Source organism: Opisthorchis viverrini (assembly GCF_000715545.1).
Source record: "Opisthorchis viverrini unplaced genomic scaffold opera_v5_399, whole genome shotgun sequence".
Taxonomy (NCBI): domain Eukaryota; kingdom Metazoa; phylum Platyhelminthes; class Trematoda; order Opisthorchiida; family Opisthorchiidae; genus Opisthorchis; species Opisthorchis viverrini.
The window spans coordinates 45395-68365 of record NW_008752058.1 but is presented as its reverse complement, the minus strand read 5'-3'; the positions used below and the strand labels follow the sequence as shown (position 1 = coordinate 68365).

The 22971-nt window shown below is 46.9% G+C and overlaps 1 protein-coding gene across 1 annotated transcript in view; it reads right to left on the bottom strand.

Moving 5' to 3' along the window:
• Positions 1 to 22971, bottom strand: part of T265_10728 (hypothetical protein) — a gene marked incomplete at both ends in the record, with an annotated part of 92524 nt that overhangs the window by 63793 nt on the left and 5760 nt on the right. Inside the window, 7 exons of the mRNA XM_009177188.1 lie at positions 4745 to 5004; positions 9013 to 9303; positions 9395 to 9694; positions 11337 to 11420; positions 16933 to 17294; positions 17385 to 17745; positions 20559 to 20931. Coding sequence (XP_009175452.1) covers positions 4745 to 5004; positions 9013 to 9303; positions 9395 to 9694; positions 11337 to 11420; positions 16933 to 17294; positions 17385 to 17745; positions 20559 to 20931 — 2031 coding nt within the window. The remainder of the gene's footprint in view (positions 1 to 4744; positions 5005 to 9012; positions 9304 to 9394; positions 9695 to 11336; positions 11421 to 16932; positions 17295 to 17384; positions 17746 to 20558; positions 20932 to 22971) is intronic.

Below are 22971 nucleotides of genomic sequence, written 5' to 3'. Positions count from 1 at the left end.
AATTTGGCTTGATCCATACTAAACAAGGGAATGGAATGGGACTGAGAAGTGAGCGACCTGTGGAGTGGGGGGGGAGACGACGGAAGGTCACATAAGCGGGGGGACAATTTCTTGTGACAAAAAATGTTTTTATCCTGAAAAGAAAAGTCCCAAGTAGCTTAGCTTCGACTCTAGTTCCACCAATTTCGACTACACGATAGCAACATTTGACTGGGACAACCCCTAGCGTGCTAGCCTACCGTAGTTTCTGCGATGCTGGAAGAGTTTGCGCACACATGGGGTGCAACGACAGCCGCAGTTGCCATTGCCTGAGGAAGGCTTCAGTTAACTTGGTACGATTCACTGTCTGGGGGTATGCCTGAGTGTAGTTCAACAAACAACAGCCGCCGAGAGTAGATGCTCTAGTAATTCGACCTACGGTGACAGCAGTCAGGCTAACTTATCAGAAACCTCAGTTAGTTGTCTTCGTAGCGTAAATAAGAGGAGATACGTTGAATGAACAGAGTTGATTTCGGTGAACTGCATTCATTTGCAAATTGAGTTCGGATTACATCTGAATCTCTTGTCCATGAAATTGTTGAACAGAATGGGCTGTTGTCATGAATATTCGTGCTCACATTATCGTTTTGTATTAACCATGCCTTCGCCGTCATTTTCAGCTTATGTACGTCTATTCTTAGACAAGTAAAGTGATATTCATTCTACGCCATTCATTCTTGTTCTCGCGCTCAATCAGAATCGATATTCTATTCGTAACAATTTACTTGTCTAAGAATACAATGGAACCGTTGCTGCGACCCAAGTGTTTCGACGCAGATCCTAATTCTCCAGACGCAACAACGCGTTGGAATCATTGGTTCCGAACCTTCCAAACGTTTCTGGGCACTGTCGAATCGCCCAATCTAAATAAACTCGAAACTCTGATCCATTTTGTGGATGCACCTGTATACGTTTATATCGCTGACTGTCCAGATTACGAATCAGCTATCAGTGCACTTGAAAAGTTGTACGTTCGTCCAAAGAATATAATTTATGCTCGCCATCTTCTACAAACTTGCAAACAAGACACCAGTCAAGATGTTGATCAGTTTGTTCAGAGGCTTAAATCCTTGGCCAAAAATTGTGATTTCAAGGCGGTGTCCGCCATTGACCATCAAAACGAAAGTGTACGCGATGCTCTAATCAACGGACTTCAGTCTACTACCATCAGAGAACGACTTCTAGCTCAAAACGAACTCACTCTCGATGAAGCTCATGAATTGGCCAGGTCATTAGAATTGGCCCACAAACAAGCTCAGTCATACTCACATAACCAGGCGATATCATTTTCTGCGGCTGCAGCACCTTTACAGACATCTACAGTTATCCCTTCACACTCAAACTCCCCTGATTCTACACCCTATCTCTCGTCAATCAGTTCTCAGATATGTTACTTTTGTGGTCGTTCCAGACATCCACGGTCAAAGTGCCCCGCAAGAGAAGCAGTTTGTAAATCATGTGGCAAAACAGGCCATTTTCAGCGTGTTTGTCGATCCAAATCTGTAAAGTGTCACTCAAATTGCACAACGGATTCGGCCTTATCTTCCCTGTTGACTGCTGCGGCCCCGAACTGCTTGTCTCGCACGGTGACCAGCATAAAGGTGAACGGGATATCGCTTCAGGCCCTCATAGACACAGGAAGTTCGAGCAGTTACATATCTCCTTTGGTGGTTGGTAAACATGGCTGGAAGGTATATGCTAACAATTCTGTGATTACCATGGCATCTACCTCTCTGACGTGTTCAACTAGAGGCTACTGCTACGCATCCATCGATTACAGGGGCACCGTTTACAAAAAGATCAAACTATTGGTATTACCCAATCTATGTGCTGACCTGCTGCTAGGCCATGACTTCCTTGGTCTACATAACAAAGTTGAAATCACATTCGGTGGGGACCGAGGTCCATTCACCCTCTGCGGTCTACCTGCTGCTGCGGTCGAGTCACCTCCTCTTTTTGCTAACCTCTCACCCGACTGCAAGCCTGTTGCTACAAAATCGCGACGTTATAATCCGGACGATGAACAATTTATCCGCTGTGAAGTTAATCGACTATTGGATGAAGGTATAATCGAACCTTCGAGTTCTCCATGGAGGGCTCAAGTACTGGTCACGAAAAATTCAAACCACAAAAGACGCATGGTAGTGGACTACAGTCAAACCATTAATCGGTTCACATACCTAGACGCGTATCCGTTACCGCGACTGGATAAAATGATCGAAGAAATTTCCCGTCATACTGTCTTTAGCACCTTAGACCTATTGAGTGCTTACCATCAAGTTCCAATCAGTGAGCAAGATAAACCGTATACGGCTTTTGAAGCATGCGGAGAGCTGTTTCAGTTCCGTCGTATTCCTTTCGGTGTAACCAACGGAGTAGCATGTTTTCAACGTACTATTGACCAAATAATCAAGTCTGAGAACCTAAGTAGCACCTACGCTTACATCGACAACGTCACTATTTGTGGGACTACCCAAAGTGAGCATGACCAGAACCTCAAATCTTTCTTTGAAGTAATAAGAAAATATGGAATTACCCTTAACTGTAAGAAAAGCATCATAGCAGCCAAACAAATACGCCTTCTGGGCTACGAAGTCTCTAAAGGAATTATCAAACCAGATCCTGAACGAATGAAACCTATTCGTGAACTCCCTCATCCACATGACGCTAAATCCCAACAACGTGTTGTTGGTATGTTTGCTTATTATTCGCAATGGATACCATGCTTCTCTGACAAAATCAGTGTGCTTGTCAGAAATAAGACTTTCCCCTTACCGGAGCGTGTGCAACAGTCTTTCAAAAATTTAAAGAAGGAGTTAGAGAACGCCATGGTTGTGACAGTCGACTACAACGCACCATTGGTTGTCGAGACTGACGCCTCAGACATAGCCATTGCTGCATCTCTGACTCAGAACGGCCAACCGGTGGCCTTCTTTTCTAGAACACTGACACCGAGCGAAAAGAATCACTCTGCTATTGAGAAGGAGGCATACGCCATCGTTGAATCTATCCGTAAATGGAAGCATTATCTCTTCGGGAAGCACTTCAAGCTTATCACTGACCAGCGGTCAGTTTCCTTTATGTATGGTTCGTCGCAGAAAAGTAAGATAAAAAATGATAAAATTCAGCGATGGAAAATGGAACTTTCCGCTTTTAGCTACGATGTGAGCTACAGACCTGGAAAAGACAATCTGGTTGCTGACACCTTATCGCGTAACCTATGCGCCAATGTGATCGGCAATGATAAATTAAAAGAAATTCACGATTCCTTGTGCCATCCTGGAATCACTCGAATGCACCACTTTGTTCTTTCCAAAAACCTGCCGTTCTCTCTCCAAGATGTCAAGGACATCACCACAAAGTGTACGGTTTGCGCCGCCATCAAACCGCAGTTTTACAAACCACCCCCCGCTACGCTCATCAAAGCGACCCAACCATTTGAACGAATTAGCATCGATTTTAAAGGACCTCTACCTTCTGTTACTCGAAACCGGTATCTCCTTACCATCGTTGACGAGTTTTCTCGTTTTCCGTTTGCCTTTCCCTGCGTAGATACATGTGCGTCTACAGTTATTAAATGTCTGTGTGAGTTATTCTCTTTGTTTGGCATGCCTGCATATGTACATTCGGATCGTGGCTCGTCATTCATATCTGACGAACTGTCCACATTCCTACATGACAGGGGAGTTTGCACCAGCCGAACAACTTCTTATAATCCCCAGGGGAACGGGCAAGTCGAACGCCTCAACGGAACACTCTGGAACGCAATCCAGCTTAGACTCAAGACGAAAGGCCTCCAAATCTGTCACTGGGAGTCGGCTCTACCGGATGCCCTCCACTCTATACGGTCCCTTCTCTGCGTCTCCACGAATGTTACTCCACATGAACGGATATTCCGGTTTGAACGCCGGTCATCCTGTGGTTTATCTATACCGACTTGGCTCACTGTTCCAGGACCTGTTTTACTGAGGAGATTTGACCGTGCCTCAAAGTATGAGCCCGTCGTTGAGGAAGTCCAATTAATAAATAGCAATCCACATTACGCCCGTGTTCGTTTTCCCGGCGGGAAAGAAAGCACTGTATCCGTCCACCATCTCGCTCCTTGTGGTGATCCCACACATGTCAACGATTTCATGCGTACCTCATTCAATGAAGACAATGGTGTTCATGCACCCCCTCTATCTGACTTGCACACGCCTCCGCTCAATAACATTGGAGATGATATCGATCATACTTCAGTCACTCCGGGCAATGCACCTGCATCTCCAGATACATATGACCCTAGCATCTCTGATTTAGCCCGGCTGCAGGAGCGTACACGGCATTTTAAGTTAAGAAATCGAGAAGCCTAACCACACTCATTATTACTCATTAGATTTTTACAATCATTCATTCAATACCTGTACCCAATCCTCTACACAATTCATTCTTGTTCTCGCGCTCAATTAGAACCGATATTCTATTTGTAGCAGCTGCACAAATGTCATCTCATGTTTCACCATAGTTGAGATATCGCTGCATATTTTCTTGACAGAATACTACTCAAAGTCACTGAGAACGGGTGAAAACGGGCAATCGAAAAGTTTTCAGTAACCTTACGAACAGTGTCTCCGTCAGGAAGAAGGGTAGATTTTTTTAAAAGGTTAATTGGTCACAAAAATGAAAACTAGCCGAACAAAAAATGTAATAAGACAAGGGAACAAACCTTGCGCCCCAAGCAAAAGGCATCCGATAGCGCCCTAAATGACGGCAGTAGGTGAGCATTGATCGATGCAAAGCTGAAGACTGTTTGGTCTCCGTTATGGCGGTCGTACCCAACCTTTCTTCAGCGTTCAACTGACTGCCTGCCGCCTTGGTGTATTTCTCCACAGCGGCGTTGATGGGTCCGTTCAATACTTTATCCACACGAACCACTAGGTATATGCTACCAGGTGTAGATATGGCTTGTGGAACGGAAAAGATGGCCTGAAGTGACAAAGAACGAGAGAGAGAGAGAGAGAGAAAGAGGGAGGGAATGAGTGGTTGTCAGCTGTCTAAACAGCGAGTCATTGAGACTATGCGTGTGTATGTCGTTTAAGAACGATAATGACAAAAAGAAAACCAACGATAGAAGAAAAGGCACGTTGACTGAATATCTCAGCTGCAACGCCCTTTCAGCGCCTAACTGTCATGCTACGGCAGTGAAGCATTGGTGTTGAACACTGATGTTATGCTGTCAATCATGATGACTGCCAAGCCACCTGAAAGTTTCACGAGAGCTGAGATACCGCCAGGTTGCCCAAGTCTAGACAGGGGAATTCGAGAGGCAGAGGTCGGGTTCGAAAAACGGACCTTCCGGTCAGTAAATTCGCGCTCTAACCATTTGGGTCATCTCGCCCCGCTGAGTGAGGGTCAGTAGCAATATCCAGCATGGTACACTTTTCCCAAGGCTAACCAATAATTAAAAAAAACAGGCTGTTTCAATGTTTCTTTTCTCGACCGCAGAGGAGAACGCTTCCCCCAAACCCATTGTTTTGGGTTACAAGTTTCATGTGGTATACGGGGGGACTGAAAAAATGGACAGTAACCCTGCTGGAGTGCTGGTATATTTCCCTAGTTTAGAAGGTATTTCAGACAGACAGGACTCGAGAACATTTATCAGGGTCCGAATTGACGTACAATGAGCACCTGACCATTGGAATCTACTAACCGTGACGCGAATGATGCTCAGATGTCAGTTGAACACCTGCTTTAGACGAGGGTCCGTGGGCTCAGGCCGCAGTACGATTCGGATAAAGATGGAAACGCGATCGTTGCCAGTTGATGTGGATAAATAAAGTCTCCAAGTAACCTAGTACCATGTGGATAACTGAGTGGAAAGATGGCGTCATGAAGTGACTACAGAGTTACAAAAGAGGGTTATCGTTTGGCATTCACAGTTTCTCCTACCAGGATAGCCAATGTGCAAAGGCCTGACGGTCTCTTCGCCCTCTATGTTGGGAGTATGCGTGGCAAGTTGGTTTCTCAAAGTTATCCAACTTTGACTGTTTTAAGCTAACCACTGAAGCCTTGCAGTCAGGATTCTGAGTCAATGGCTTTCGGTAAGGACCTGAATCGTCCCATTTCGGACACCCTGGCAGTTTCGAGGCCCACATACAACCATGAAATACGAACTAAGGTACTTTCCTTTCTATCTCATTTAATAAAAAAATAAATATAAAAAATTGTTCAGCTGCTGCACCCTTTCGGTGCCTAACTGCCGTGCCACCTGAAGGTTGCACGAGGGCTGGGATACTGCCAGGTTGCCCAAGTCTAGACAGGTGGGGGGGGTCGAAAGGCAGAGGTCGGGTTCGAACCACGGATCTTGTGTTCAGTAAGTTCGCGCTCTAACCACTTGAGCCACCTCGCCTATCTAGAGTGCGGACCACTGTATCCATTGCAGAGACTCTATCGACAGACGCTTGGTGCACTTTTAAAACTCGAATACAAGATCCAAGAATGGTGGTTGAGCTTGCCACAGAATTGCTATCTGCGTACCGTCGGAAACGAACTTCAGGCAACTCTAGAGTTACATAAGCCCTTCGCGTCGGTACCCTCGGTTTGTCGGTATCGACAGACAGATCCCGTAGACAGACAGACCGTCTCAATGGGAACAAGTACTTATCAACTTATGAACAAACCAGATCTGATTAAACGAGCGGCATCCCCGCATTCAACACGAGGAGTTCAGATATGGTCGTATCACTCGAAGACTTCACCGGAAAAGTAGGTCGTTTCACATCTGAGTGGACACAAAACGACAACGGTTTTTCCAGCAAGTTTGTTCAAAAGCCGGCTGAGTCTCAGCAGTACTGAATGCAGGAGCAGTAAGCATCCGTGTGCTGTCTGGCCTTCTCTATTGCTGAGATATCGTGGAGCCGAACTAATCAGACTTCCAGCAGACACGTTATGAGGTCCAGTTCCCGGTCTGGTGTACATTTTTATAAAATCTTTCTTGAAACACCCCCGAAAGGGGAATTTCCCAATCGGGAAATTGTTTGTGAACAAACAAACCAGAGCTTATAACCTCTACAAGCGACTTCCCTAAAAGACATTCGTTATGAAGAAAAACAGGAACCCCTGGATCTCAGAATGATTAGTGAGCTCAGAGTAGCATTCCGCAACTGAAGTGTGTACAAAATGTGTACATCACTTTGGTGATGTGATGATAAAAGCGGCGCAGGCTAAAACATAAGGAAGCTGATGCAACTTCCTGTTTGCGAAACAAGACAAAGAGAGACCAATTGTTACACTGTTCAACAAAATGCTCCGTTTGGAACGTCGGAAAGGGCGCTCCCAACAATAGTTTGTTCGCAAGCAAGCTCGAGATAGCTCAGTGGTTGAGGCACGACTTAATGACCGGAAGGTCCGTAGTTCAAACCTAACTGCGGCATCCCGATCGCTCCTGTTTAGGTTTGGGCAACTGGGCAGTATCTCGGCCCTCGTGCTTACTTCGGGTGGCATGGCAGCTAGACACCGAAAGGATATTACGGCTGAACGAGCATTGAGCACGCCTTGAGTTGGGCTTGTGCTAGGCGAGGTTTGCAAAGGACATTGAGTCAACCCACATCGCAAAGTCCTGTACCGATATGTGATTAATTCATTGCTGTAGTGGCCGGAATGTCAACTAATCGAAGTTTCACGGTTTGGCCGCATGCTTCCCACCTACGAGCCCAGAGTAGCATCCCGCAACTGAAGCGTGTATAACAAAGTGATATGGTGAAACCAAAAAGTTCAGGTCGTACAGGATACTCAAAGATTGATCGGATGGATACGATCGTAGTATTGTCACTTTGCTTTAAACTGCTAAGAGTTCTCACGAGCATTGTTGGTCACAGAAATGTTCAAAGTTGTAGCACCCTTCCAGTGCCTAGCTGCCATGCCACCGGAAGGAAGCACGAGGTCTGGGGTACTACCAGGTTGCCCAAGCCTAGACAGGAGAAGTCGAGAGGCGGAGGCCGGATTCGAACCACGGACCTTCCGGTCAGTAAATCTGCGCGCTAACCACTTGGGCCATCTCGCCCCCGTTGTTGTGTGTTGGTCACAACAACAAGCCAAAGACCCATCATTGCATGGCCACAAAACCTGGCCATGAAACGATCATCCAACGAGCGTTCCAAAACTTCCACAACAACGCATGAGCTTATGGTGAATGCAGTAAACGAGTTCCGTTCGCACCAAGGCGTCTTTGGTTCGCTTGATTCACGCACACATTCAGGGTTCATTGACCGTTCACCATCTTACCCATTGGGCTTAAGGAACTGCAGAAAAAAACCATGTATGACGTCTCCTCACTGTACCCGATTGAAGACACTACAAGATATGGCTTCCAACCGATGTCAATGGCGTTCTTGTTGTCAGTTTCTATCCAGATCGCCTGAGTGAATGTCCGGGGGTATAGGCGCCTCGGAATGATTGTGGTAAGCTGGCACTAAGTCCCTTCCCCTTTACTTTTTTCTTTATAATAAGGCTTTCAATTAAATCATGGTTTGTACGGCAGTGAAGCATCGGTGTTGAACACTGATGTCATCCTGTCAATGATGATGATGTGTGACTTTGGTCAAGTGACCGTAAGGAACACCATCTGTTGAACAAGATGTTTAGTGAAGTTACACCCGTTCCCATGTTAGTCCCCAAATCAGCCGACCAGTGGTTGGGGGTAGCAGTAACCTGTCACATAGCTCAAACTGAATCATTTCTGGCTTCAAGAATATTCATTGAATGGGGCTTATGGGTGGCGTGTGTCAAGCCGCTAAACACAAGACTACACAGTATCCGGATGAATCCACACACACAGAGCGATATAGATAATGGTGCAAAAGTGACATGTGACGTTGAGTGCCTCTCTTGGGGGTTCGTCATTCAAGAAGGTTTTTATAGATCCTTCCTTGTTAAGGGTGCGCCTTAAAGAAAGTGAGTGAAGAACGAAAAGAGTGAAATACACAAGAGGCTTACCGATCGACACTCACTCAATCCTCCTGGTTGGACCATGATCGAATGGCCAAGGGGGGTGACTACAAAAGGTTGGGGATGAGCGCGTGACAATCTCTGAGACGGAACCGAAATTGAACTGCGAGGTTGCTGTTGGAATTCAGGTCCATGAGCAGCCCAAGCGACAGTTGCAAACTGCTCCGCAGGTATCATCCAGTCCACCAAATGTGAGTTAGGGTTCCAATAGAAGTCTTCGCTTACACGACGACCGTCAGCTGTGTTCAGAAGGAACATGGTTACAAAGTATGGCTCCGGCTGTAAATGGAGAAAGATAGAAGATGACGGTGAGACAAAAAGACTAGGGGAAACACACATATGACTGCAAAATGAAGCACATGTATCCTACATTGTCCAGCTGCGCTGCTGTTCCCGAATCAATCTGTTCAGTCACCGCTTGGACTCTGGATTTCAGATTGAGGCATGTCACCAGAAACCGGCGCGAGCACAAGTTGGCCGTTCGGTCGGGAAAAGGCACCACAGTCTTTGAAAGCCTAGCAGACTCGGTAACGTCTTTTGATGAGTAACTTCCACTGCGGCCGGTCCGGGAATCCATTACACAGAGGCCCATGCCTGTATTTTGTGGAAAGACGGAAGATTTCGCACGCGCCCGCTCGACTGCGACGGTCATCGATTGGTCATAGGTGAACTGGAAGTTAGGTAAACGAGAGGGGTTAGAGCAAAACGAGACGTAGAGAAAGTGGGAAACCATTAGAAAGGATTGATGTACAAAGAGATTGGACCCTATGGTAATCCAAGACATATCTACTCCGCTGCATTGTGGTCAAGCTCCAAGGTCAACGGCTTTGGTTCAGGGACCTAATTACTCTTCTACTCAGATTTTGGCGTCCTAAGCGTATCCAACCCCACGTATAGGCACGAATTTTACAACCACAAAAGCTGATGATGACCAAAAGGGTTAGGAAAAATGAATAGATACTGAACCTGTAAAAAAATCCCAACCGTACCAGACCATCACTGAAGACAATACGCACAAATACACTAGGAGGTATTTACATTAGCAGCTGAAGGACGTAAACACTGATGGCTCATTGGTCCCCAATAATGGCATCGTTGTGTAGAAAAAAGACATTCGAGCTTCCCTTGGAGAAGGACTGTTGGTGGCAGAACGCCTACTGTAGACTCTTCCCTTCAGGAAGATCTCTCTTGGAGGACTACTGTATATGAACGTAACACACATTCAGAGATAAGGTCGGCGGATTGCGAAGAATGGTCCAATCCAAAGAATGCCTTCCAGAAGGAAGGCATTGTATCTCCTAACGCACAAGTAGCAGATCACAGTGAAAGCTACGGAAGCATGATGTGTGTTCTCAATAACTAGGTTATCGCGGAGAAAATATGGCCTATTTGGATTAGAAAACGTGGACAGTCTGTGAAGACGTCCGCTGTTGCCGAACAAGACAGCTTGAACAAGACAGTGTGTGTGTATAAAATTAGCTGCAACGATTGCTCTAAGGTCTATATAGGACAAACTGCCAGGGAAGTGCACATCAGAATTGGGGAGGATAAAGGAAGGGTTAACAAACCACCAAGGAATGCAGAAGAATACCAAACGTTGGTCAAAGACTCAGCGATGGCGGTACATGCCTTAGACACGGGACATAAAATAGATCTAGAGGATGTGGAAGTTTTAAGACGGGGACTGCGATTCACACCACAGCGGCTGATAGTCGAGGCGGTGGAAATTACTAAGCATCACAGCTTGAATAGAATCGAGGGTGTAGAGCTGGAAAGCGTCTGGAAAGCGGTCTTAGATAAGCCGAGTTGACACGTGACGGTGTGGTTGTCAACTCACGTAGAATCATTAGCGAAAACCGGGGGGTGGGGGTGGAAATCCCAACCCGACCGAAGGTCACAGCATTCCTCTTACACAACTACCTTATCACTAGCTCATCTACATAGACGGACAGGAGGATCAAACGACGTCCAAGAGGGACCATCAAATGAACTGAACCAGAAGAACTAGACCCTAGGCTGGACCCAAACACATGTAGGTTTCCCCACTGACCCAACCCTTGTTCAACCACTCTAACACACTAAAATCCCTCGGCCGACACCCAACAGAGATTTCGCTTGACTTAGCTGATTGGTTCCCCTTCTGCCTAAAATCTCCACCAACCTCGGAACCTAGTCACTTGGCCTAACGAAGCTTTTGTGTCAAAAGCGAAACGTTGTCTAGTAACAAAAACCGACCGATTGTCGCCAAACTTTTTCGAAAAAGATAGAGTGTGCGGTTTTCGATATGTACAACAGAAAGAAGGCTAGCTTACCCTAATTTCCGGGTAGATTGTGATTAGCTTCAACCGGTCCTTTTGACGTTGGTGGTTGATGAGGAATTCCGTTTCTTGAGCGTACTGATTAAGGTAGAGCAGGGTGAGAGAGCGATAATTAGAGAAAAATCGTTGGGAATTTGGTGACGCCAGTGTGAAAATAGGTACAAAACACAGTTGTGTCCTCTGGTGATATGCGCAGCGAATAAATTCGACACCAGATTGTCAAAACCGAGGGGCAATCGAGAGTCTAGTCGACCCAGTGGGGGAAAAGATGGATAACGAACTGATCGACTGAGTAACCCCATATGCGACCGGGTAGGTGGGAGTGACAAAAGCCAACGCAACCGATACCATACAGGAGCACTGGTCGTGCTGAGCGGAATTCTCGGATAGAGAGCTAATCCCAGAGGAAGTGCAAACCCAAAGAAGAAAAAAGTAGGTGTAACACAGATGGACAGAAAATGCAGCAACAGGAGATAGAAATAGCCCATCTTAGGAAATCATTCGAATCTGTTGCCGTCTAAGCATGTAGTTAGCATGTAAGCCATAGGGATGACAAGCGAGTGGGAAACCGTCAGTTCTTCAAACCAAGGTATCCCAATGAACCACAAAGAACCGAGGTAAACCGAGAGGAAAATAACGAATCGAAACAAACGCAGTCTTGCAGGCAGCGCAAAGTGTGCCTTCTTGGAAGTGGGCTATCCAAGATTTCGAAATTCAACGGATAAGTGCTGTAGAACCGTGGACTTGGCGAAATACACTCATTTGCAAACTAATTTGGTTTTTAGAGAGACTCACTTGGCACCCAGCTGAATCTCTCGCTTGTGATGTTTCCAGGCTTTGTTGTCTACATAGTAGACAACCTATCCTCGAAGAGGTCAAGTCAGATGACTACGGAATGATCCCGAAACCAATCGAACAAAAATGCCGTTTAACACATACTAAAATCAGGTGTACAACGGCACAGTGTGATCGCATGCCAATGACAAAAGGCCAGTTCACAAACCGGCTTATAAACTGAAACACAAAACTTGCTGATAACTTCCAAAAAACGGCTTGGAGTTCGAACAAGAATTGACCTCATCGGCCTTGAGTGAAAACTAACAAAGGTCTCCGTCAACCATGAGCGATGGAAACGACTAGACCAGTCCGACCAAAATGGTAGTTATCCAACAAGAGTTAAAAGTGGACGGTGGACTCGTTTTAACAAGAAACTCAACTGAGTCCAGCCGAATCTCCGATTTATGATGGTTATCTTCAACTGGATGCGCTACACAGATCCGCCTCGTGTTTAAGTTGGTGCGATATTCGAGATACCTACCGTAGTACATCGCCTAAGTGTGACACACTACTCGTAAGGTTGCTGGAAACTTCTCAAGAGCTTGCAACCGGTGTCGCCCCTCTTGGGGTCCATCAGGTAAGCACCGTCTCCGAGTTTCCGCCAACCTTATGCGTTAATTTAACTCAAACTGGCGTGCAACAGTGAATATTTGGTGAGTTGACGGAAATCCCGAGACTGTGCCTACCTGATGGGCCTCAGGAAGGACGAGACCAGTCGTGGGCCGTCGAAGAGCATTCGGCAACCTTATAGGTAGTGCGTTCAGTCCGAGTGGTGAACCGGCGAAGGCCAACTGAACTTTACACGGTAAACTACTGTATTAAGACCGAAACACAAATCACCTGGTAAATATAACCAGCTAACGATGTTGGTAACTCAGACGTCAGTGTTTGAGGACCTAAGCCGTATCGCGTATCCACGCCGTTCATAGATAAGCGGCTCAACACTTGGCCATCCACCCTAACACACAAAAATCCCTCGGCCGACACCCAACAGAGATTTAGCCCGACCGAGCTGAGTGCTTCTTCTTCCGCCTTAAGTTTCAACCAACCTCGTAACCCAGTCACTTGGCCTGACGAAGCTTTCGTGTCAAAAGCGAAACGTTGGTCAGCAATAAATCTACCGATTGTCACCAAACTTCTCCCTTTTAGTTGGCATATAATCCCTGCCTTCCGAGGATCAACAAGGAAGAAACAGCCACATAGTATTCTGCGGCTCATCGTGCTAAATGCGCTTTTAAGTTCCGTGGCGAAATCAAACCGGAAAATTCCCACCGCCCACAGAAATTTGGCACTGCTACACAGGGCGAGAAAGACGGAAACATCATTTGCCGATGAGCCCTGAAAAATCATCATGCCGGGACTGGAAATAGAAACCAGCACGACTCCGTAGTGTGATTGATTTGATGTTTGGCAGTCATGTGGTCGATCGAAAGCGTCAAAACTCGATAAATGCCAGTGTCGGGTTTCCAACACACGCGGCCGGAAATCACTGTCACTGACAGTCGGACTGAACTAATGCGCTAGGTCTGGGTGACGGCAAGTAAGTTATCAGGTGGACGGCTTAAATGAACAGTGAGGAAGAAAGAATCAAACTGATTGAAACGAAAAGCAGCGAGCACTCACAAAATCCAAAAGTGCACCACTCACCAGTACACCTTTGTACCTGGAACCAGATTTGGGCCTCCTCATAATGACAACCCACTTGAGCAAAAAATCTTCGCCAAAATCATGGTATTCATTAAATACGTCATAAAACCGGGTGGTTTTAAAACAGCAAGTACGGCTTATACACTGATTTACTCGTGTGTTGTGTCGAATCACCTCACATCGGAAAAATTACAGTGACAAAGTCTGTGCGAACCTGGTGTACGCATGTATAGACAGGAACGACTACTGTTCAATTCGTTCGTTTGTCTCATCCCGGGTACCCATCCGGGGAGACGGCGCTTACCGACGAATCAGCACTCACTCTGCTAAGAGAAAGGGGGAATAAGTACAGAACCGAAACTCTTGGCTTTGTAAATCCTTAGCCTCTGATTAAGATAAACGACGATGCTCATATGAGTAGTAATCTCAGCAATGAAGCCAAATAGATAGAACATCTAATCGACTACGTGAAAGCCCGAAATAAGTTGGCCTCCATCCCAAGATTAAGTAAATGCATAAGTTCCCAATTTCTGCGCTTTCAGTAAGGTGAAGAATAAATTGCTTTTAGAATGCAGTCCGATAAGCAACTGACAGTAAAAAGTGGACCGGGTGGGGGGCAATAACATCAAGCATGCTGGCGGATACTTGGAACAGATGTGCCAGTGGATAGAGACACTAAGAGGTATGATCAAGTGACATAGTTCAGGATTTTTCTGCATCAGACCTGTCGTTTTCAGAACCCCGCTATACCTTAATGCGTTCTGGCAAACGGATATTTACAACTTCACTCTTCTTCTCCCGCACTGTTCACGCTATCGCGCCCTTTGTGCGAGCCTGCTCCTCCATGGCAGCTGAAACCACTAGTTTATCTTCCAGTGGACAGATACGCTCGACCGAATTAAACTTCGAGGCACTATCGTTTTATGAGAGGAACAAAGTATCCAAGGTTAAACAACAGCAACAAAACAACTGAAGATTCTGAAGCCTCATGTGCAGGCTCCGCAAATTGTAACACGACCAAGTTAATCATGACATTGGCGGTGTGGATATGGGATTGCTAGATAACTGAGGATTCCCACAACGTGTTTGGTATGGGTCATCATCATCAGCAACAGCATGACATCAGTGTTCAACATCGATGCTTCACTGCCGTATAACCATGATTTATTTGGAAGCCTTATTGTAAGGAAAAAAGTAAAGGTGGACAGGGAAGGGACTTAGTGCTAGCTTACCACAATCATTCCGAAGTGTCTACACCTCCAGACGCTCATTCAGGCAATCTGCATAGAAACTGACAACAAGAACGCCACTGACGTCGGTTGGCAGCCATATCTTGTAGTGTCTCCAACCAGGTACACTGAGGATCACGCGGTCCCCATCCTGGAAGGCGAGTAGCACCGACAGCACCCGAGGGTTTCGTGATCTCCTTCATACTCCTCTACCAATGGCCACCTCTCTGCTTACGCCACTCTGAATTGGGCATGGAAAACAGCACTTTCTTCGGCATACGGAACACATGTCCAAACCAACGCAGCTTCTTGTGCTGGACACATTCTTCAATTGAAGTACCCGTTGCACAACCGAAAACGCGTTTTCTAACTGACTCGTTACGGAGACAACCTGTAGACCCATACCAATGGGTCTACAGGTTGTCTCTCAATTGCCAATGGAGGGATGTTCCTTTCGGATTTCGCTTTGAATGATGCAACCCATAGATGAGAATCCAATGATTCAGAAGGAAACAGGGGTTTTTTACTTGAAAGTAAACACACTAGTTCAGTTAGGTCAGCTGACTACGGAACAGTATTCACGACAGGAGAGCTGATTAACAAAAAAACGCTGATCATGTATGAAAGCGATGAAGGCGACTGCCTAACCTTGCCTATCCAACCTTCTCAAATCACCGGTGAACGAACTTAAGGCAGCTCTACAACTACTGTATGGCATGTACGCGGTTTTCACGGCAGTCCATGAAGATACACATTGCTCAACGACAACTGTAAGTATTCCTGAGCTTCAGAGATCAATATAATGGCTGATTTTAGAAAATTCCGTTCTCAAAGTGACCTGTTTGAAGGACACAGCATTAACGGAGTGTGCTTTGATAAACGGTCTTTGTCCAAACCTGCGGAAGCCCTAAGGTTGTTCACCACTTCAACCCCTAAATTGGGTTTTTCGTTTTTCCAATTCATTAGCTGTAGCTGTGCTTACAGCCAGATATGCCACTTCTGAGAGGAGCGCAAGAGAGTGGGCCAGGTCGGAACGACTCACGTGGGTGACGTGAATGATTACAGACGCATCCTTATCGGAGTGGGTCAATAAACGTTGCTATCTAGCTATTTTTAGTATAGGTTGAGAATTACAATGCACCTTGTGACAAGAAAAAGTACCTGGCTCACGTTGAGATCTTTGTTCATCTTTGTTGATGACATCAGTTTGCCGGAAATCGGACGGTAGATGGGTTTATCCAACTCTGATCATCGTGGCGCTGGCTGAAATATCATGCTGAAGTATCATATTGGGCTGTTCCGATATATCTGGACACTCAAGCCCAACGCTGCTCTGAAAGTGGCCACCGTAGTACATACAGTATACACTAACCGCCTGTACTTGGGACTCGGGTGCGTCTAATGAGCGGTGCGGGTTACCGGACAACCCTGCACACATATTACGTGTTTCGACCATCCAGCTGACCCAAAACGATTTGACATCAGTTTAGTACGACCATGGTTCCGTCCCGCCCATCTTGCGGCCTTTCCTAGAGTTACTGGGGATGAAGGGCACTCAAAAGCTCAGCGCAAACTACATTTGATACCATCGGCATAGCTCAGAGTGTGCTGATGGCAGGCAGATATGAAAACGGAGGCTAGCGCGTCACAGAAACAGCACACGCGCTGAATTTACAACAAACATCGGGTAGAAATTGATAACAAGAGGGTCATCCACAGGTAGCAGTGCCAGGTGATGGAAAGGAGCCACGACGCCTGAAATGTAGTTGATCAGTCAATCAAGACTTAGGGCTCAACTTCCTCACAGTATCATGCTCAAGTTATAACAACACCGAAAAACTCCAAATCAATGTATCTTTGCATAACAAAGCACGTACTCGATGAAGCGCGTTGCGCACAGAAATCGATTCGAATGACTGATCGGACGAAACCACCGACCTTTGTTGATCCGTCACGGTGTCACCAGTAGGGATGGACAACTGATCTGTTATGGTTGCCGGAACTTTTGCTGAATAGTCAAATGGTCGGTTATAGCCGTACCGTTGCCAAGAGCGTTCGGCGGCCAGGGCTCGTTGAATAAGGCGTAGCCATGTTTGTCGCGTTTCCGAACCGGCCGAAGACGTTTCAAAGTAGAGAAAAACTTCGGACGACTGATCCGAACGAAGCTTCCGTTGGGTGACCAAAGAACGATCGAGTTTGAGCCAATTATCCCCGATGGGATGAACGGCGTCAATTGTATCTGTGTGAGTGGAAAAAAATACACGTACCGAAATGAGTGGGCGCAGGGGTTTCGTGCTACAGATCCAACGAGACAGCGAGTACAACTTACCTAGGAATACTACAGTGGAGTTTTCAGAATCCGTTGAATGTGAAAAAGCTCTCCAACCCACTGGTGCAATCACATGGAGACCTTCACGGAGACGCGTGTGAGCTGGACTACTCGCGGTCGTTGTTGACTTCTGGGACGAAGTTGGGGGTCGATCGACAGTGGTCAAGCGACCTGATAGGTCGGCTGCCTGCAACCGACGCAAACAGTACGGCTCTAGGACGATGGCTTCCGAACCAGCATTGCTGTTTTTTCGTCCAGTGGCCAAATCACTCTCCCGAATGCGCAAATAGGTTGAGTAGAGTTCACGAGTACCAACGGCCAGTGCACACTCCGAATAGAATACAGAGTCTGTGATGGTGGGCTATAATAATGCAATAAAATCAGGAAATCTGTTGGTGCGTGACAACTCATAAATGAGCGGCGAAAACTACTGGTGCTTGAGGGCACCGCAAACCAGAGCATGCTTGAAGGCATTACAAAAAGTCCATTCGCTATGTCTAGGATGGTTAACCCGTTACTGTTGGAGTGCTCTTAATCGATCAACTGATGCTTCACTGTTGTTCAGCTGCAGTACCCTTTCGGCGCCATGCCACCCGAAGGTTGCACGAGGGATGGGATACTGCCAGGTTGCCCAAGCCTAGACAGGGAAAGTCGAGAGACAGAGGTCGGGTTCGAACCACGGACCTTGCGGTCAGTAAATTCGTGCTAGAACCACTTGGTCCATCAAATACTAACTAACCTATGAGGGGGGGGGGGGGGGGGAACGGCAAGCGCTCTGAGTTAGATTGCATCGAAATCTAGACCTCGAAATTTACTCAAGACAGTTTGGACACGCGGGATGAACTAAGGTTAGCTGACACGGTCACATCTAAACATTACACAGTGGTGGTTAAGTAAGGTGACAGGAGGTGGCAAGAAAGATAACAGCCTGGTATTTCGGGGAATAAGTGGTGACGTGGTTTGTCTTACTAGCTAAAAACTTCACTCAGTGCAACTTTTAACGGTAAATGTCTTCCGGTTGGGTGATAGCTACACCAATCACCATATCATCGACACAGTTGAATTGGATGGGGAAATCACGGGTGGGGATATTCATTGCGTACAACACGAGAGTTAGTACCCTGGGGAGGAAAGGTAGCCAACCTCGTTCGTTCTGCGGTTCGTTGGCCATACTGTCCACAGCCTGCGTTGGCCAAAAAACGCACTAATCAACATTTCCAAAAGCACCAGTGTACTCAGTGAGCGGGATGAATAAGTTCATGGATCCCCTCGAAAGGCCTAGCATTCATCAGATTTGACGTGGGACGGGTCAAAAAGGGTTCGTTAGGTTGACGTTTGGTTACTAATGAACCTGAATAGCATTGTTTACGCTTCATACAAACGCAACTGGCTAAAGCTAACTCAGCGCACCATTGATCACTGGCGAAGCAGATAGGCCCACTTCAACTTCACTGCTGATTCTTTTACATCCAGCGTGAACACGCTCCAGATAATTCGGATGCACCCATCCTTGTCGGTGGAGTGGTGACGACACGGTCACCTAACATGCCAGAAATTCGGGAGTTCAAATACCATCGCAGCCCAGGATGTGCATGGTTAATGACAAAACCGAAATCCGCTCCGGTGTGGATGAACGACTGTTTAAAACCAGAATTAGGTGGATACACCGCAAGCAAAATTGTGGATCTGTACGAACACTGGAGGCCATGTTCTTGTTCCTTTGACACATCGCACACATAACACCAAAAAAGTGCCAGTGTTTGCCATTTCACTATTTGGCTGGTGTCTCGAATCAGTCATTCAGCTAGCGTGGCTTACACGGGTGAACACAACTCAGAAAAACTAGAGTCCGAAGCCGCCGTTTTCATTCATGAAAGCGAGTCTTATTACAATTTTGTTTTTTTTTTATAGAACAGTAGCTGTTAGACACAGTACACTGAGTGAAGCTCATTTGTCCTCGATAGATGGGCGATAAAAGGTCAAAACCGATAGCGAAACACACGGTAGGCCCCACAACTGCTGCTACATCTATCGCTGCAGTTGGACAAACTTATCCAGCACTGTTTACACAAGTTGATTTTCAGTAGTGTCCTCTTTCATCAAAGACAGCAACATCAGTGTTGACACTGATGCTTCACTGTTGTTCAGCTGCAGTACCCTTTCGGCGCCATGCCACCCGAAGGTTGCACGAGGGATGGGATACTGCCAGGTTGCCCAAGCCTAGACAAAGGGAAGTCGAGAGGCAGAGGTCGGGTTCGAACCACGGACCTTTCAGTCAGGAAATTCGCGCTCTAACCGCTTGGGCCGTCTCGCCCCTTCACTGTCCTCTTTGAAGGAAATCGATTTCTCTTGTAAGGATTCTTCTCTATTCGGAAAAACACCTGTTCGTGGCCAACAGCTGATGAGGATCGTGCACACCCATAACCTAGCCAATTTGCCTGAGTTTGTTGACTAGTCGGATCATTCTTTCTGACTCAAATGGACAATCCTAACAAAACCGGTTAAAATTTGTGTGAGCCATTTGTAAAAGTCACCATGACCTGTTCAAATTGGTAGCCCTTGAGATATTTCTTCACGTGGGAGAGAGTACCATACGGGTGTCGATAAAACCGACCACGTTTACGGTTCATTTACACCTGAAACGGAACATGCGATAACGTGCTTCAGGGGAAGTTTGAAATTGAATAACTGATCAGAGTAGGCGATTGAAAAATAGTCCTTTACTCCCAACACACCTTTCTCGATTGAAAACTTTCCGTATACGACTGAAAGAGAAAAAATAAAAGTCCCCAAATTGCCAGCACCATGTACCGGGACGGCTAGGGTTGGCCCATTAACAAATTCCATTAGGAAGNAAGAGCGTAGTTTGATGTCTGTTTGATCACTGTTTTCATTGTTGTCTTATATCGAAGAATAACACTGTCCAGAATGGGCCATGAACGTTGGAAGTTGATTTTGTTGCTCAAATAACAAGCGTTTAGTGAATGCAAACTGGGCGATCAAGCAGCGAAAAAGCTGTTCGGAAAGAAAAGCGTCCCTCAAAACCCCAAACTGCAATCAGTACACAAAAGGCTGTTAGAGAAAGCAAACAAAGTTTGTTATGATGCAGAAAATATCTGTGAAAAGTATGCTATCTACTGAAAAGTGGTGCGACGCGAGGAAACGAGATCATACCTCATCTCCAGCAGGAGTTGGAGTATCATCCAGTGCCCCATCACGCAACAAAGATGGCTGATCAACCGCGGTCACCTTAGTCTTGCCCCGTACCAAACGTCTCCCACCAGATTCGTATGCGTCAGTAGCCGTCGTGGTCTTCAGGAGATCCAAAGCCTGTGCCCCATCCAGTCTACTACGACTGCTAACCACTGCCGCCGTCCAGGGCCGAGAGCCGGAGGTGTTTGTAATACGTGTGGATGCATGACTGGGGCTTACCCTGTTGGAAATAGCCCAACCACCCACCTCCGACCCCACCTTCTGATCTGGAGCATCCAGTTGGTCCACGGAAAACCAGTGATTCAACAAGGGACCGAGAATGGTCTCGACAGTGCTGTTAGTGGCAACCAAGAAAGAACAAACAAAATGCATCCAACGACAATGTTGTGCTGGAGGAGGTGAATAAAGTACACTTTGAAAATTACATAAGCATCATCCTAGAAGTGGTCGTTAAAATAATCTTCCATAAAACAAGCCAACAAGTGTCAGTAGTGATAGAACTAGTTGACGGGCAAGTTCTACCTGTCTCCGAGAAAGTGACCGTGAACAAGGATTCCCGAGATCCCAACGGTGTCTCTATTGCGGGAGCTAGATTGCCCTGAAGAGCATACAACCACCTTCTCATGCAGGTTTAAAAGTCCACTCCGTGCAGATGACGACCTCCCAAGAAAACCACGGTGTTCTAGGTTTCTCAGTTGGGGTTGCATCGTGATCCAAACGAGGCACTCTGGTAGCCTGGTGCACACAAGGTCGGTTCACATTTGCGAGCACGTCCAACATTCCCGGAACACCATTGAAAAATCTCATGAATTCAAAGCGACGGAAGCAAGAAGGATGTAAGTGTGCCTGTAGATTGACCATATACGTACAGCGATCACTACACGTCATGAAGTCCGCAAGCAATACGATCGCCTCAACCGTAACGCTCGCCCCCAGTTATGCCCGCGTAATTTCTGCGGCGTTGTCCCCATAATAACAACAACAGGAATGTATACGTTCGGAGGTGGGTAAAGGCACAATCAAAATGCACAATTTGGGGAACACAAGGTGATGCAGGATAGTTCTTAATTGACTTTTCAGGATGGTCATTACTTTGCGGGCGTGGAGACTCTTCGAAAAGCAAGGGGAAGCAAGGAGTAGGCTGAAAGCCTTCCGTTTTGCACCCGTTCATTTCCCGAATGTCAGGTCGGGGATAATTACCCAGATGCTAATACTGCAAGTGTCACAACTGTCAATGCAAAAAACATCCAATTTTGCTACAACAAGGTCTATTTATAGCAGTGAGGGAAAAGTACGTAATCGTGGGACTCTCAAAAGATTTCGCGCGCACACAACTCTCTTCCGAACGGTGTTCAACAGATTCTGAGATGATCGTTTCAGCTGGTCCACATCGATTGTCGGATATGAGAAGCAGTTTGAGGGCTCTTCAGTAGTGGGTCCGAAGTATCCATGGTGGTTGGGGGTTCTGGGTAGCTACACGGATAAACCAAACCTAGTGTTCCGTTCCGCTGTAGCACTCTCACGAGATGGCTCAGTGGTTAGAGCGCAAATTTACTGACAGGAAGGTCCGTGGTTCGACTTCTGCATCTCGATTTATCCCGTCTAGGTTTGGGCAACCTAGCAGTATCCCAGTCCTCGTGTCCCCTTCGGGCGGCATGGCAGCTAGGTAGCGTAAGGGTGTTATAGCCACCTTGGCAAACTGTGACGAGTACTTGTTCATCCGTAACACGTCACGGTGCATAACCGTGCCACCCGAACGAATCAACAGAGATAAGATATTACCATCACGACCTAAAGCTGCCACCTTGATGTGGTGGCCGGGCTTGAGTGCTGCAATGATCCCGCGGGCTACAGTGGCTGGAACTCCGTTCCACAAGGTACAACCATGCCAGGAAGGCCAAAGGGGAGCAGCCAGACCAAGAGCAGCGAGACCCCGCACTACGAGTAATCGTGGTACGGCGCGGTCTGGCGGTAAAGTCGTACTGTCCTCTGCGACAGGAGTGTGAAGGCAGTAAGGTGTTTCCCCCAGGCGACCAGCATGTCCATATTATTTATGGAAGCAGCGATGCTGCCTTCCCCCGAGGAAGGACGGGTTAGAAAAGGTCGGCCCGAAAACCGCACACTCCGATCGCTCAACGGTTGACCGTGACCGCCGGCGCATTATCCAATACGGTCGAAATACTTTTAAAGCCAAAGAGCCCGGTGCTGCTCAAAAAGCACTTGCTGTGCGCAGCCGCATCAGGAATGAGACAGTAATGCCTTATTCCCTGCGCCCTCGGGTTAGGCCAATCCCCTGCAGCCGAGCAGCTCAGACTATTGAGTCATCGGCTCCGGGCAGGGTCCCCAAAGAAAACCCTACATTCTCCCACTGCCT